This window comes from Eleutherodactylus coqui, chromosome 3, assembly GCF_035609145.1.
Source record: "Eleutherodactylus coqui strain aEleCoq1 chromosome 3, aEleCoq1.hap1, whole genome shotgun sequence".
Taxonomy (NCBI): Eukaryota; Metazoa; Chordata; class Amphibia; order Anura; family Eleutherodactylidae; genus Eleutherodactylus; species Eleutherodactylus coqui.
In genome coordinates this window covers 281,709,826-281,727,037 of record NC_089839.1, presented here as the reverse complement: position 1 = coordinate 281,727,037, position 17,212 = coordinate 281,709,826, and the positions used below count along the sequence as shown (strand labels likewise).

Here is a 17,212-nt window from a genome sequence, read left to right as displayed (position 1 = left end):
TCACCTATCACCTGCGCCGGCCCCCGAATCTTTAGAGACGGGCAGGGAGATACTCGGCTAAGGCACTACTCGCTCGAGTAATGTGCCTTAGCGAGTATACTCGCTCATCTCTAACTACGATGTATCAGAAACTTGCTGAAATAAAGATTATCACTGTATCCTCACCACCCCTATTTCCTTTGCAGAAAAGGAACAACACCTCCGTGATTGTGAGCGTCCTCTATGTGGACTTCTCTCTCGGCAGTAAAGAGGACCTCCATGAGTATGAAGTCCAATGTGAACCCAAGAGAAAGGAGGCTTCTGTGCGCATCCTATCCGGATCAGACCCAACCGAGCTCAATAGAGGAGCAGAAAACATTGGACATTCTCAACTCCCAGAGGCAGAAGCTTCAGATAGCAGCGAACGCGGGCAAGACAGCAGCGATGTGGTGTTTATCAGCATCTGTATATTGGCGGGGGTCCTCATGCTTATCGCAGTGGTGGGACTGGTGTTACTGTGACTCTTGGGCTGTCACCCTACAACGATCACCACGCCAATTGTTTCGACCCAACAAGAAGGTTAAGAAAGCAGGAAGGTCTACTCTATGCATTTATTGTCAACTACAAGAATGGATGTGAGGAAGTCAAGAACTGTGCTGGTCATATATACGCCACTTGACTATGTACATCCATACGTGCCTGTTTTATATCCAAACACCTACAGTAATAAGTCACATACAGCTGATTTATCAGTCCGCTTGCCAAAAGCGCACAAATAGCTAAGCTAACAGAAGTAACAGACTATTCCGAAGGCATAAACAAGTAACAGAAGAACATTATTGTGTAGTGTATATAGTGTTAAAGACTTAAAGTTGTCAGGAATGCTAGGTATAGGTATGGTATACGTTATTATCAGTTCAAGGGTAACTTAAAGGGATATTGCAATATTATTAAGATTTGTCCTATGATTGAGGGGTTAGACTTCTCCACTCCCCTCCCGATTCTGAAACGGTAGGGACTGGGGTGCAGCCGCTGTGCGGGGAGCTGCAAGACAGTTGTAGTTCACTTGACAGACTGATGCATGAATACAGGGCTGAAGATTATGTAGGTGCTGGATAAAAGTGAAAAATAATTTAATAAAATTAATAGGGCTCTACATTGTGTCGCATTGACTTTTATACACAGCTGTATATGTTGGCATGGCCTATGAATGTCCTTCCATGACCCATCTGATATAGAAGTAATTATATCAAGGAACTGCTTAAGTAGCAGTTCCATAAAATAATTTTATCATTGAAATCTCTCTATCTACCAGTATTAGTGATGCAGCATGTAAGACCGCATGCCATATGAAATTCCCATCTGCTGCCTGTATTCTGTCATGAAATCATCAAACATCCTATCACAGGCAAGTATGTCCGTACTTTCAAATTACCTTTCAGGATGTGTGTAGATGAGAAATTACACCACTTCTGGCCATGATAGAACTTGCATTTTCAATTCCAATTCTCAGTCTTCCCTGAGCTGGTGGGTGAAGACTAGCTGCTATGATGTGTCCCATATACTGCACACATACAAAGCAGGATCTCTTATCTCTCTGGTGGGTGTAGACTGCTGCTATGATGTGTCCCATACACTGTACACACAGGGAGCAGGACCTCTTCTATATTTCTGAGCTGGTGGGTGTAGGTTGCAGCTATGATGTCTCCCATAAACAGTATACTGAGCAGGGTATCCTCTTCTCTTACTGCAGGAAACCCTGATAAGTAACAGCATCATGGAGGACATTATACAGCTCTACTGAGCAGCGTAGTCATCATTTCAGCAGCTATGTGACAGTAAAACGCTATTAGACCCCATTCAGAATGCAGTATTTTGCATCAGGATTTATAAGCCAAAACCAAGAGCGGAAGATTACAAATACGGAAGAGATGCAAACTTTTCATTATACTTTCTCTCTGTAGGTTCCGTCCATTTTTTTGAGTTCTAAGTGCAGTTGCAAAATAATAGACAGAAAAGTGCGTTGTGGATGAGGCCCCGGGTCACCTTTTACATGGGACAGTTATACTTCAGTTTATTGCTGGATTGTGTGAAACTGAATGATTATCAGTCAATGTAAATACTGCCAGCAACTAAATGATGTACAATAATTTGTTTGCTTATCGGCCTGTGTAAACGATTTTTTGAACGATCTGTCTAAAAGGGTCTTAACTCTCTCTCCTTGAGACAGCAGCCTTCCCCAATTTCTTGGTGTCTCTGTTATTACAGACAGACTTCACAGGACAACAGGCAGTGGCCGAAAAGTCAGAAGGGAGACCGCTAGTGGCTAACACTTCAGAGTTATTTTTCAGCATAAAAACTTTATATTAGGTAAAGTTCTTTCCACTTTTTCAAGTTATCACATTGGTTCACAGAAAAGTGTGCTGTATCATGAATTAAAAAATATACATTTTATTGATTATATATAAATAAAGATAACCTAATTGCACTCTAAACCGTCCCAAACACTAGTCTATAGATGAAAAAGTGGAGTCACCGCCCTGAAAATGGCAACCCCATACAGGAACCTAACCCTACCTTACCCTAGTTTAAAAAAAGGGAGGGGGGGGGAAAGGAGAAGGCATCTAATGTCCAGGGTCAGAAAAAACAAGATCTCATCCAAATAATGGATATTGAAAAAAAAAAAAAGGGTTTTATTTACATTGTTACGTAGCTAGTACATTGGACGAACAAAGTGTAATTCAAAAGATATACAAAAATTTTAAAAATATGAGATTAGTACCCATCACACCAATTTATACAAATGATGAACTTCTCCTATTCTACACGTTTCATCCCTGAATTCAAGGGGCTCATCAGGGAGCACCAGTCAACACCTTGTATATCAGTAAGACTTAATATTATGTGTATAACCTGATCTTATTTATTTTCAGATATAGAAGCTGTCAATAATGATATATATATATATATATATATATAACTAAATCGTCTGTATTCTCAATTGTGGATCAAATTTCATATTCTAGAGCAGAGGTTCCCAAACTTTTTTGCCCCGTAGACCACTTGCCGATTTTTTTTTTTTGTTCTCCGTAGATCACCTGCCTGTCTTATATTGAATTCTCCTTAAAGGGGTTGTCCCGCGAAACAAAGTGGGGGTATACACTTCTGTATGGCCATATTAATGCACTTTGTAATGTACATTGTGCATTAATTATGAGCCATACAGAAGTTATTCACTTACCTGTTCCGTTGCTGGCGTCCCCGTCTCCATGGTGCCGTCTAATTTTCAGCGTCTAATCGCCCGATTAGACGCGCTTGCGCAGTCCGGTCTTCTCCGTGTTGAATGGGGCTGCTCGTGCTGGAGAGCCGCTCCTCGTAGCTCCGCCCCATCACGTGTGCCGATTCCAGCCAATCAGGAGGCTGGAATCGGCAATGGACCGCACAGAAGACCTGCGGTCCACCGAGGGTGAAGATCCCGGCGGCCATCTTTGCAAGGTAAGTAAGAAGTCACCGGAGCGCGGGGATTCGGGTAAGTACTATCCGGTTTTTTTTTTCAACACCTGCATCGGGTTTGTCTCGCGCCGAACAGGGGGGCTATTGAAAAAAAAAAAAAACCCCGTTTCGGCGCGGGACAACCCCTTTAACTTATTAAAGTCGAATGGGTTTTTCCCAGCTGACTCGGCGCTGCTCACTTAGATAGGGCTTTTTGTAGAGTGGATGATTGTGAAAATAGAAAAACATGTACAATTTTTATTCAGATCTTTATTGAAAAGACACAAAATGCAAGCAAATATTTGAATTTAGGACAAAAAAAAATCAGAACCTGGTAAAATTAATACACCAATAATGCTGATAATGGGAGGGGTGAGCCGGATGCTCTGATAGCAAGTGGTCAATATCTGGCTTCAAATTAGTGAGATATAGTCTCAAATTTCCACCTCCAGTGATTTGCAATTGATTTATTTTTTTCATAAGAAGATTGGCGACCGCGCTAAAATTTCTTTCCACGAGGTATGAAGATGAAAAAGCTCTCAAAACCTTTCTTGCGATAGTCCATAATGCAGGATAAGCAACAGGTCCGCACAATGCGTTGCTGCCGGTATGGAAACTTGTAAAAACTGGCACTCCACTAAGCAGATAAATATAGTTTGCGCAAAATGTCTTGGGCTCCGTTCGGATCACGTGAAAACAATGCGCAGTAGAAACTTTATAGGCAAATCAGCTACTGCGCAGCTCTGTTTTGTCACCAGAGCCCAAGAAGTGTTGTGTGAACTCTACATAAACAATGGAATATCAAAGAGGTCAGTAATCTCTATGTCTACTATAAGTATTCTGTACACAAGCTGTGTAAGGTGTACTATGTCATTTACAGAACGCCTAAATGTGGATGATGACCTGCCTACATGGAGTCCGTACACATGGACCCCCATTTACATCTCGTTCACCACCTTTTTTTTTTTTCTTTGCTGACATGGACCCCCAGCAAGTCAAAATCGACCCCTGGGTTCCATATAGACCACTCTGGGACCCTCTGTTCTAGAGGCTCCCATCTTCAAATGATATTTCTAACCCCAAAGGGTGGAAAAAGTAGATGATATACCTGGTCCACCCCTTAGGGTACTAACTAGAGATGAGCGAGTATACTCGCTAAGGCACATTACTCGAGCGAGTAGTGCCTTAGCCGAGTATCTCCCCGCTCGTCTCTAAAGATTCGGGGGCCGGCGCCGGTGACAGGTGAGTTGCGGCGGGGGAGAGCGGGGGGAAGAGAGGGAGAGAGAGATCTCCCCTCCGTTCCTCCTCGCTCTCCCCCGCAGCTCCCTGCCCGCCGCCGGCACCCGAACCATTCCTCTTGAGCGGGCATGTACTCGCTAAGGGCAATGCTCGCTCATCACTAATTAGGATATATCAAAATTGAATGAAGCCCGATGTCTTATCGCATCACTAATGCAGTATCAAAGCTTCTAGAGAACTAGGTGATATGTCTGTGCGTTACATGGCGCTATAAGCGCAGGGATTGGTTGTTAAAAATTGGGCTTTCAAAGTTTTTTCCTTCTACATAATAACTGATGTTACTGCGCCATTTTGCAGCGGTCTCAAATCATTCGTTCGTCAAAAATTTGATTAGGAGGCGCTGCGCCACTGGCACATCAACCTTACGAGCAATCAACTTCAGTAACATGTCTTTTAGCTAAAATGTTCATTAATGTCATTAGTTGCTACATAGGTGCCCCCAGCGGGCATTGTTGGCGAAGTCGCGGACATGCGAAAGTTTTTTTTTTGTGGTATATCGTAGACAGCAGCCGGCTTTGCCCGACCTCATATATGATTTGTGAACGTTTTCATGATGATGATACGAACATGCAAACCCCAAAAGAGGGCGCTGAATTGAGCGAGGCGATTTATATGAATATCAGTCCTGGAATATGCAAAGTGAGCCACAAAAATAAGCCGAGCGCCGCACCGTTATGGAAGCCGGCCAAAAGAAAACCGGTATTGCCCATAGCAACCAATTACGGCGCAGCTTTACTTTTTCTTCAGCCGTGTAATAAAATGAAAGCAGAGCTGTGATTGGTTGCTACTGCCAATAAAAAGTACAGTGGAAGTCTATGAGTTTTTCGATTTTTTATTCCGCCAGTATTCGTCGCCTGGTGCTAAGAACGCTCATGCAAAACATCACTCAAATCGGACCAGAAATGTGAATTTGTATACGACACAAACTGGTTTTGCGTTTTATATATTAGACTATCACATTATTTTGAAATGGCCCAGCCAGAACCCAGATCTGAATCGCATTGAAGATCTGTGGGTTGGCCTGAAGAGGGCGCTCCACACGAGATTCCCTCACAATCCAACAGATTTGGAGCAGTTTTGCAAAGAAGAGTTGGCAAAGATTGCCAAGTCAAGATGTGCCATGCTGATAGACACCGACCCAAAAAGACTTTTTTTATCTGCTGCGGCCGCACTCTCCTTTATGGGAGCGCCGGCTGCAACTGAAAAGCGTGCGGCCAAGCCGCTCCAAAACAGTGCTTTTTTGAAGCAGCGCTTTCCTGGTGGAAAACTCGTGTTTTTTCACGGCGGCCAAACCGCGAGATTTCCGCCGGGAATACGCCATGTGGGAACCCAGCCTCAAAGTTTTTTTAGGACATACCAGTAAGTTCCATTTCCTGCCACATCGCGGCGCTGTTTATTTTGGTTTACCGTTTATAGGAAAATGGCGACACCGCAGGAGAAATAGTTTTATGTACTTGAGTTTGCCAAGTGTGAATCCATTGTTCAAGCGCAACGGGCATTCTGGCATCACTTCCAATACCAGCCGCCTCGTCACAAGCACATTTACAAGTGGCATAGAACTAGGTTGCGTATGCACATGGGCCATAAAAGTGTAAGCAAGACACTCAGAGCCGCGATGTGACAAGAAATGGAACTTTCTGGTCTGTCATAAGTAACTTTGAACCTTCCTCTTTTCAGTGATGTGTGGATTGTGTTCCTCTCTTTTGTATTTGTTGGTCATTAAAGGGGTTGTCCCGCGAAACAAAGTGGGGTTCAGCACTTCTGTATGGCCATATTAATGCACTTTGTAATATACATTGTGCATTAAAGGGGTTGTCCCGCGCCGAAACGGGTTTTTTTTTTTTTCAACCCCCCCCCCCCCCCGTTCGGCGCGAGACAACCCCGATGCAGGGAAGTAAAGAAAGTTTACCGGAGCGCTTACCTTAATCCCCGCGCTCCGGTGACTTCAATACTTACCGCTGAAGATGGCCGCCGGGATCCTCTGTCTTCGTGGACCGCAGCTCTTCTGTGCGGTCCACTGCCGATTCCAGCCTCCTGATTGGCTGGAATCGGCACGTGACGGGGCGGAGCTACACGGAGCCGCTCTCTGGCACGAGCGGCTCCATAGAAGACTGCTGAAGACCCGGACTGCGCAAGCGCGGCTAATTTGGCCATCGGAGGCCAAAAATTAGTCGGCACCATGGAGACGAGGACGCTAGCAACGGAGCAGGTAAGTAAAAACTTTTTATAACTTCTGTATGGCTCATAATTAATGCACAATGTATATTACAAAGTGCATTAATATGGCCATGCAGAAGTGTATAGACCCACTTGCTGCCGCGGGACAACCCCTTTAATTATGAGCCATACAGAAGTTTTTCACTTACCTGCTCCGTTGCTAGCGTCCTCGTTCCCATGGAGCCGTCTAATTTTCAGCGTCTAATCGCCAAATTAGACGCGCTTGCGCAGTCCGGGTCTTCTTCTTTTCTCAATGGGGCTCCGTGTAGCTCCGCCCCGTCACGTGCCGATTCCAGCCAATCAGGAGGCTGGAATCGGCAATGGACCGCACAGAAGCCCTGCGGTCCACCGAGGGAGCAGACCCCGGCGTCCATCTTCAGCAGGTAAGTAAGAAGTCACCGGAGCGCGGGGATTCATGTAAGCGCTGTCCGATGTTCTTGTTTAACCCCTGCATCGGGGTTGTCTCGCGCCGAACGGGGGGGCTGTTGAAAAAAAAAAAAAAACCGTTTCGGCGCGGGACAACCCCTTTAAATCCCCAAATCTGCTCCTTCTTTTTAGATAACCCTGGACTTTTTCTCTGTAGGTTTTGCTTCCTGTTTTTGACTTCCAAGTACTGAAACAAAATACTGCTGTGTGAATAAGCGTGAAAGGTAGATTGGTGCCTCCGGACTGGATACTGTAACAAGGCCATCCGCTTTATCAGCAGGGCCAGGACAAGGCTGCAGCCCCATCATCTCAACACTAAGGCCTCCTGTCCACGGGAGCTTTTGCATTGCGTTTCTTGCGGTGATAATCCGGCCACGGGGAAAGCAGTTCACGTTTTCCATAGCGTTGCTATGGAAAGCGCAGCCCCCTGTCCACGAGTAAAGAATCATAGCGATTCTCTGCTCGCGGGCGGCAAATTGCAGCATAGGCTCACCGCAGAGATCCGTCACATGGCTCCTGCGGCGGATCTCACAACGCCGGTGGACAGGCAGCCTAAGTGTTTTCATTCACTGACTGTAAACCGCTATATGGAAAACTGTATGGCATTAAAAGTGACCGTCCCATCCTGAACAAAGATGGCCGCACCGCTTACGACTCCCTGATACATACTAAGCATTAGTCATTGTGCATTACTAGTGTAAGGCCACCGGCACACAACCTGACTTGAATTGCAAAATCCGCAATCGTTACCTGTGCGGATGATCCGCGGCATTCTGCATCCATTACAAAAATAGAACATTCGCATGTCCAGTAACACGAGCGGACAGCAATTGCGACTTACGCTCAGGGAAATTAAATCACAACATGTTCTTTTTTTTTTTTTTGTCCGTATTCAATGGAAGCCATCCAACCTGCGGCCCGTCTGCAATTGACATTGCAGATAGGTCACGGATACCCTCGTCATCGCCTAGTGGCGGCACGGGGAAAACACAGATTTGAAAAAAAATCCGTACTGCACATGGACGGATTCCGCTACGGAAATCTAACCCGTTCGTGTACAGCCGGCCTTAGACACTGCATGCTGCTCATGTGGGAAGCACCGGCCAAGTAAAAGCAGCTGGGAGTGTTTCCGGACCCTTTTATATGATCGCATTAGTATTCGCGCGCGCCTGAACATCGTGAATGATCGCTTTTTACGTGCAACGGATGAACTATGATTTTTATGTGGGCACGAATTATCATTCCTCATTCAATCGCTGGCCATGTTTATGATTATCGTTTACATTCACGCGATCCCACGATTTTTTGTATGCTAATAATTCCGTGTAAAAGGGCCTTAAATAGAGATGAGCGAGCGTACTCGGAAAAGCACTACTCGCTCCAGTAATTTGCTTTATCCGAGTATCGCTGTGCTCGGGTCTGAAGATTCGGGTGCCGGCACGGAGCGGGGAGCTGCAGGGGAGAGCAGGGAGGAACGGAGGGGAGATCTTTCTCTCCCTCTCTCCCGCCCGCTCTCCCCTGCTCCCCGCTGCGACTCACCTGTCAGCCGCAGCGGCACCCGAATCTTCAGGGACGAGCACAGCGATACTCGGATAAAGCAAATTACTCGAGCGAGTAGTGCTTTTCCGAGTACGCTCGCTCATCTCTAGTCTTAAATAGAGATGAGCGAGCATCGGTCTTTTCAAGTAACTGATTATTCTTCTGCGCACCATGCGGGGGGTGAGGTCTCTCTTACTCTCCCCGCCCCCCTGCATGGTGCTCGGACGAGTAATCAGTTACTTGAAAAGGCCGATGCTCGCTCATCTCTAGTCCTGAGACTAAAGATGCGTACTAATAAACAGGCAGGTAGTCAGAGGCGCAGTGCGGCCATCTTTGTTTGTCCAGGGGCGATCAATGGCTACGGTGTCCTAATCATCAGCCCTCTGTACACAGTCAGGCTCATTAGCGGACCGGCTCCATGTTCTTCATTATTAAACTTTTATTCTGAATCTTTTTTAAATAAAAAAATTAAATATTGGCGGTTTCTAAAAAAAAAAAACGTTCCTTCAGCGCGGTTTTACTTCTGGAATGTTGCCAGCACAATCATGGCAGAACGGCGTGAAGACGGCGCTCCTGTATATGAGGTGATGAAGAGTCCAGCTTGGATATCTCCTCCATCGGGAGTCCTTCCGGCAGCAGGATGTTACTTCTTATGGCTTTGCACTAGTTGGTTGACAGGTAGGCGGCCATCTTTTACTTGTGTGCGAATCTCTGGTTTATGCTTCAGAGCGAACACCAACGCCCGCACCGTCCTCCTGTAGGGCACACTGAGGAGCCTGCAGCTTTGGTGGAAAACTTCACGTTCGATGCACTCAGCCAAAGGATCGCCGGCCTGATGGATGAGGAGACCACAGACAGTGAGGGTTACACAGATGAACCAGCAGAGGGAAACGAAAATACTTCTATTCCTGATTAAATAACAATTCTGCAGCAGCTTTCCTCAAAACATTTTGGTAATGTGCCGTTCCTCAGTTATTCCTCCTGGAAATGTATGAATGAATTGACAATTGGACATTATCACTCCGCTTGTCAACCCCTTATACAGTATGATGCTGAGCAATCAGTGCTGATGAGGTCTGAGGGTCGCACTCTATTGACAAGGGGAACAATAGCACCCAGTTGTCAATTCATTTATATATTTCCAGGAGGAATAACAGGGGAAATGGTATTTTATGAGGGAAAACATGTATTTACTAAAAACAGACACATGAAGAGAGCGAAGGGGTCTTCTTTAACCCCTTAAAGATGCAGCCCTTTATTTTTTTTCCACATTTTTGTTTTTTCCTCCTACCTTTAAAAAAAACAAAATTAAAACATAAGTCTTATTTATCCATTAATGTAGATGTATGAGGGCTTGTTTTTTTGCGGGATGACTTGTACTTTTCAATGGTATTATGTAATGTACTGGAAACTTAAAAGATCCTAAGTGGAGTGAAATGAGGAAAAAAAAACACAAAAAACAATTCTGACATCTTTGGGGGAGGGGGGGGGGGTCTTGTTTCTATGGTGTACACACTACATAACTTTATTCTGCGAGTCAGTACGATTACTACAATACCAGGTTATATATATATATTCCCCTGTACGACTATTGAAAAATAAAATCTTCTGAAAAACACAAAAGCCAGACCTTTTACATCTTTCGTCGATATCGTTGTTTTTGGGGCTTGTTTTTTGTGGGATGTCCTGTAGTTTCTATTGGTATCATTTTGGAGTACTTATGACTTTTTGATCACTTTTATCACATTTGTTCTTGGAGACAGGGTGACCAAAAAAAAAAAAAAAAGGGCAATTTTAAAATATATATTTGCTGATATACCCGTGCGTTGCACAGCGCTCTAAGCGCAGGGATTGGTTAATGAAAAATGGGCTTTCAAAGGGATTTTATGAATAGCAGTTTATGAATTCAGAAAATCTGTGTTGTCCGTAGCAACCGATCGCAGCGCAGCTTTCATTTTACCTCAGCAGTACAGCAGTATAAAAAAATGAAAGCTGAGCTGTGATTGGTTGCCATTTCTTATACTGCTGAAGTAGAAAAAAAAACTGCGCTCTGATTGGTTGCTATTGGCAACAGAAATTACAGGGGAAGCCGGTGAGTTTTCGGTTTTTAACTCTGCCAGTATTCGTCGCCCAATGCTGAAGAACGCTCAGCAAGATTTCACTCAAATTGGACCGGAACTGTGGAGCAAACAGATTTTGCATTTTATGTATAAGGTTTTTCCTGATGTTCACCATGAGGGATAAATAATGTGTTACTTTATAGATCGGCCTCTGGCAGCCATTTTTACGTGTAATGTGTGTTGTAAAACGTTTATTTTTATTTTTTAGTGGGGAGAATGTAAACACCCCCCTCCAAAAAAACAAAAAAAACACAGAAATTCCATCATGGGTTTCAGGGTTTTGTTTTATTGGCATTCACTGTATGAGCAGAATTACAGCAATACCACATTTTTTTTTCTATGCTGCCGCATTACCAGACCCGTTACATTTTTATTTTTTCATCGACAGCCCTGTATAGGCGCTGATCTTTGGGGGGACGAGCTGTAGTTTTAGGCCTCGTGTCCACGGGGAAAATCAGGCCCGCCGCAGATTCTTCATGCAGCGGGTCCCTCCTGCCCCGCGGACATGAGGCTCAAAAATCTGAATAAACTCACCTGTCCGGACGCTGCGGATCTTCCTTCCTTCGCGGCCAGATCTTCGTTCTTCAGCCCGGCAGATGTGCTCGGCACGCCGTCACCATGCCGCGCGTATGCGCCGGGCACAACCGCCAGGGCCGAAGAAAGAAGATCCGGCCGCGAAGGAAGGAAGACCCGCAGCGTCCGGACAGGTGAGTTTAATTCTGGTACGAGTCTCCCGCGGATCCGGACGACTTCCATAGGCTTCAATAGAAGCCTGTGGGAGCCGTCCCCGCGGGACACCCGCACGAAAATGGAGCATGTCCATTTTTTTTCCCGCACGCGGATCTGAAGGGCAAAATGACATCCGCAGGTATTTAACTACTTGCAGGTGTCCAATGCATCCCTATGGGGAGCGGATCCGCGTGCAGGAAAAATGCTGCGGATTTTAACCCCGTAGACATAAAGCCTTAATGGTACCATTTCAATCTGCGACTTTTTGATCGTCTATTTATTCTTTTTTTTTTTTATTGAAACAAGAGTAGCAAAAAAACAAAACACAAAACACAACCCCCCCCCCAAAGTTCTACATTTTACACAATAAAAACACTTTTTAACAAATAAAGAAAAATTGAATTTCCATCGGGCCACAAGAGCGGAATTTTTTTTTTAGTCCCTCAAGCTGGACTTGAAGATGCGATCATCTGATCCCTAGCACAGTACACTGCATTCATACTTCTGTAATGCAGTATACTATGCTTATGACGTCAGCCGGAGGCGGGGTCTGATAGGCCAAGTGACATGGCACAGGTTTCTCCGCTCCCAGCAGTTACAGCAGGAGCCCAGCTGTCATCACACACAGGATGGCACAGGACACTTGTGCTGGGTTTAACTTGCACCACCGTAAAAAAAGTGTGTGTGCAGCTTTAAGGCCCCTTTAATGACAGTAGTAAAAAGGCGTATGGCAGGCAGTAAGGGATTAAGATTAGAGATGAGCGAGCATACTCGCTAAGGGCAATTACTCGAGCGAGCATTGTCCTTAGCGAGTACCTGCCCGCTCGGAAGAAAAGGTTCCGGTGCCAGCAGGGGGCAGGGGGCAGGGAGCGGCGGGGGAAGGGAGGGGAGATCTCTCTGACCCTCTCTCCCCCCCCGCAACTAACCGCTCCCCGCCGGCAGCCGAACCTTTTCTTCCGAGCGGCAGGTACTCGCTAAGGGCAATGCTCGCTCGAGTAATTGTCCTTAGCGAGTATGCTCGCTCATCTCTAATTAAGATCCTTTTACATGGGCCAATTTTTGGCCCAATGCAAATGAACGTTGATCATCAGCAATCCTCCTCCTACCAGGCTGCATCGACATACAGGCTGAATGGCTCTTACCTCTTTATCTAAGGCCTCGCTAAGCAGCCTCCTGGCATTGCAGCGCAGCTTCTCAGTGGCAGCATCACTCCGCACCTCTATGGTGGGCTTACAGCGCTTCTCCTGTATGAAGGTCCGCCATTGGGTGTGCACTTCTTTAGCAAGTTCCGATACTTCCTTGTCATCATGTATCTGCAAGTGTTCTACTGCCTCCCCTGTGAGACGAGTGCAGACTGTTAGTAGTGCTGGCAAGCAGGGCTATGCCATAAGACCTGAACACAGAGAGGTGACAGTTAGGGCCCCTGCACACTTGTGTTTTTCTTGAACATTTTTTTCATACGATATCGCTGCGGTTTTTTTTCACGCGATTGTCAATGGGACTTTCTAATGTTAAAAACGCATCACAAGTTTGTGCTCTGAAATTTTTGCGCGATGCGTTTTTAACATTAGAAAGTCCCATTGACAATCGCGTGAAAAAAACGCAGCGATATCATGTGACAAAAAACGCGCAAAGAAACCCGCAAATGTGCAGGAGCCCTTAAAGGGATTGTAAAAGATTACAAAAAACGTGGCCAAGTTCTTTCCTAATAGCACCACAGTTGTCTATGGTTGTTTGCGGTATTGCAGCTGAGCATTACTGATTTCAATGGGGCTGAGCTGCAATACCGCACACAACCCATAAACAAGTGTGGCGCTGTTTTTGAAAGTAGGCAGTCTGTGTGGGATGTACTAATGACCTGGGCAAAGTTGGACACTCTGGCATGACTTTGTGGAAAACATACGGCTAGATAAAAGAACAGTTTGGCAACATGGAGGCAAAGTATGAAATTCTCTGGCTTTAACCCCTTCTCACTGCAATTTTTTGCATTTTTTTCTCCCCGCTTACAAAAAATTAGGACTTCTATATTTTTCCAGCTACATGAGGGCTTGTTCTTTGCTGGACAAGTTGTATTTTTCAGCACTACTATTTGAAGTACCATAGAATGCTTTGTAAACATTTATAAATGGGGCAAAGTGGAAAATACCATTACATTTTTTTTTTGGGGGGGGGGCTTGTTTTGACGGTGTTCACGATAAAGTAAAAATACCGTTATCTTTATTCTCCTATGACAGTGCTACTGAGTTCACGCAGCGTCTCCTACATAGCGCTACTTAAAAAAATAAAATCCCTTTAAAAATAAAATTTGCTTTCTGCCACCCTTTTTTCACCCCCATAACTTTTTTTAATCTTTCCATCGATGCCGCTGTGCGAGGACTTGGGGTTTTTTTTGTTGCAAGAAACACCTGAAGTTTTTTCCTTTTTACGGCATTTTAGTGCACATAAAACTTTTATCAACAGTTTTTATTTATTTTTTTTTCTTGGAGACAGGGAGACCAAACAAAAAGGGCAATTCTGGTGTTTGTTTTTTTCCCATACATCATTCACTGAGCGGGATTGATATTTTAATAAAGAAGACTTTTGCTGAAGCAGCAATATCATTTTTTTATTATCAATTTTTTTTAATGCAATGGCTGGTAAAACATTTTTTTTACTTTGAATTTTTTTTGAGATTATTAAAATATCTTTATTTGATTTTTACTTTTATTTTTTTGTTTGTTTTTTTTTTAGTTCCCATTGGGTTTTGTTTGATTGCTTGTACAGTATACTGCAATACTAAAGCACTGCAGTATACTGTATTCCAATAGGCATGCTATTAAGACGTGCCACAGGCTCCCACGACAGGGCATTTATAGGGTTAACCACCGCGATTGAAGTTATCTTTGATCTTGGCTATTGCAGGTGGATATCCGCTCTCAAGCCTGGTCCATACAATGACACACACCATGCACCATACATGTACAGTGCATGTCGGGAAAGGGTTTATATATGTGCACAGTCCGTCAGACATTATCAGCCCGGACTCTGAGGAAAGAGGAAACAATAATAAAAGTGAAAATAAGTTTTAAATCCTCATTAAACATTTCCTACCGTTTTGTGTATACAGCTCCTAAGAAGACCTATGTGTCTCCCTGGTTAGAGTGTGATCTGGTCGTGCAGTCAAACTCACTTCTACTTGTCCGTACTTCTTGCTAGCAAACATACAGTAGGTGGACAGACGACTACAGGATCAGACAACACAGGGTTGTAGTCTGTAGCCTTGGAGACACATCAGTCTGCATAGGAGCTGGAGCTACAAAACGGGAAGCCGAAATCTGAACCTCACATGACCTTATACCTATTTTCGTGGATCGTATCACTTCCTCTGACGGGATTTTCTTCTTGAGTTGTGACAAGGCGTCTAGCAGATTCTCCGCTGTCTGGTTGGGCAGCTCCAGGATACATTTCCATCTCTTTATATCTTCCAGAACTACGACTCTCTAGATGAAGAAGACAGAAATGACCTCCGAGGGGCCGAAGGAAGGAGCTCGTGGCGGGTAGAGCGCCATCACTACACCGACATCAAGGTAATACAAAACCGCATCCAGCTTACTCCGCCATTGCTGGAGGCCTCTGGTCACAAGAGGAGTTGTGGGAAAAGCTGGTTAGACACCCTATAAGGCCACAGTTTTTGGACGTTTACGTACCGTCACACGTTGCCTATGGTGCGGATTTGGCTACGGATTTACTTGCGGAGACGCTGCGGATTTTAACCCTTGTGTGTCACGCAGACAGACATCCCGTGGATTTAGATTCCGTGGCGTTTTTCAAGAACGCTGCGGATTCGATGCGGAAATTTCCACCGCATGTGAAGGAGATTAGAGAAACATCCGCCGCTCAGCGTGTACTGTAAAATCCGCGGCAGATGTTTGCGCTACGGATGACGCCGCTCTTAAAGGGGTTTCCTAGGACATTTAAAAAAAAAAAACAACGAGAAACACTCCAACACTCCGAAATCCTCTGCCGAAGTAATGCGAGGCGGTTTTAACACAAGACCACCTTGCATCCACGGGGAAATCGCACATTAGCGAGTGCGATATCGGGCTGAGTTTCACTCGCCCGTGTGAAATTAGCCTCAAGCGCCCAACAGTCGTGTAAAAGGGCCACAAGGAAAAAGTTTAAAACAAAAAAATTGTTGTTTCACATAAAAATGTCATTCATATAAATTACACCGTGATTGGTATCGTGTCTGCAGAAGCCTCAACTAGTAAAATGTCGCACGGTAAAAGTAAATATACAGGGACAGAGTTGTTCCTTTTTTGGTCACCTGACCTCACGCCAAAACAACGAAGAAAAAGTAATCTACAAAGGTGTGTGTACCCCCATAACGGTAGCCGTAAAGCTGCAGAAGTGAGACCTCACACAACCGCGTCAACAGAGCGTTACGGGCGTCAGAAGATGGTGAAAACAAAGAAAAAAAATGCTTTTTTTTTCTTTTTTCAAGCTTTTAGGGCTTATTCACACGGACGTATTTGTGTGCGAAAACAGTGTGCACTCAATATGAAGAGCAGAGAACTCATTGATTTTAATAGGTTCGTTCACACGTGCGCAATTTCACTGCGAAAAAACAATAAATCAAGTCTCAATGAACAGGGCGGTGGCGAATGCACAGGATTTGCGCACACAAAAAAAATTAAAGTGCAATAGCGCACGCAAAAACGAAGCAGCCGATACACAAAAACATAATGCAAATACACGTACGTTCCTGCGAATCCGGCCTGAACACTAATAATGCATAAATAAACCCAAACTAATTTGGTAGCGGTAGAACGGTATTCGCTTAACGGAACACGGCAGTTATCAATTATAACCCAAAAACTGCTGGAATTTTTTACGTTTTTTTTTCATTTCATGCCAAATGAATTTTTTTCCGAAGTTTTTCAATATATTAAATATCATTAAAAAATGCATTGTCATCCAATACACGGATGGGGAGGTGTAACACCAAAAAAAACTTTACAGGCGAGGATGAAATAAAAAATAGGAAAGAAAGTCTGGTCATTCAGGGGTTAAACCCACCTTCAGGGAGTGCAGGGTGGCCTGCCCCTTGGCCGCCCTGTGTTGCCCTCTGCCCTCATCCTCCGGTGCCCGCGGTTTAGGGTTTCTAATCACAAACCTGTCCATTCTGCGCCGGTTCTTCCTTACAGCAGCCTCCCATGCTATGCCGATATGCGCTATATTCCACAACACTTCTGCTCGATTCACAACCTGATTGGATGTTTGGGTTGGCTAAATCACAGTGATTGGTTGTTTGTGTTGGCTGATTCACAGTGATTGGTTGTTTGGGTTGGCTGATTCACAGTGATTGGTTGTTTGGGTTGAATCGAGCAGAAGTGTGGTGGAATATAGCTATATGCATTCCACGCACAGAA

The 17,212-nt window shown here is 44.7% G+C and overlaps 2 protein-coding genes across 4 annotated transcripts in view; one reads left to right on the top strand and one right to left on the bottom strand.

Annotated features, from left to right (window-relative positions):
- Positions 1 to 744, top strand: part of CDCP2 (CUB domain containing protein 2) — a 38,000-nt gene extending 37,256 nt beyond the window's left edge. The window contains exon 6 of the mRNA XM_066595012.1: positions 186 to 744. Coding sequence (XP_066451109.1) covers positions 186 to 500 — 315 coding nt within the window. The 3' untranslated portion in view covers positions 501 to 744. The remainder of the gene's footprint in view (positions 1 to 185) is intronic.
- An 8,629-nt stretch (positions 745 to 9,373) lies between these two features.
- On the bottom strand, positions 9,374 to 17,148 carry TCEANC2 (transcription elongation factor A N-terminal and central domain containing 2). 3 transcript variants are annotated; one of them, XM_066597535.1, is made up of 5 exons: positions 16,957 to 17,148; positions 15,139 to 15,280; positions 14,667 to 14,825; positions 12,944 to 13,137; positions 9,374 to 9,784 (listed from the first exon to the last, which is right to left on the bottom strand). In XM_066597535.1, exons 1-5 carry the CDS (start codon positions 16,996 to 16,998, stop codon positions 9,596 to 9,598), a joined length of 726 nt encoding a protein of 241 aa, XP_066453632.1. In that variant the 5' UTR covers positions 16,999 to 17,148; the 3' UTR covers positions 9,374 to 9,595. The 3 variants fall into 3 exon arrangements, with proteins under 3 accessions (XP_066453632.1, XP_066453631.1, XP_066453633.1); XM_066597534.1 differs by having other exon boundaries at positions 16,860 to 17,144; XM_066597536.1 differs by lacking the exon at positions 14,667 to 14,825 and having other exon boundaries at positions 16,860 to 17,136.
- Between the last annotated feature and the right edge of the window lie 64 nt (positions 17,149 to 17,212).

Excerpts from the sequence above, each read along its gene's own strand:
- TCEANC2 (XM_066597534.1), bottom strand. The coding sequence starts at position 16,964 with ATGGACAGGTTTGTGATTAGAAACCCTAAACCGCGGGCACCGGAGGAT. Across the intron at positions 15,281-16,859 it reads CCACCCTGCACTCCCTGAAG|AGAGTCGTAGTTCTGGAAGA; the intron begins GTGGGTTTAACC and ends TTCTTCATCTAG. Across the intron at positions 9,785-12,943 it reads GCGAGGCCTTAGATAAAGAG|GCCGGCGATCCTTTGGCTGA; the intron begins GTAAGAGCCATT and ends CTCATCCATCAG.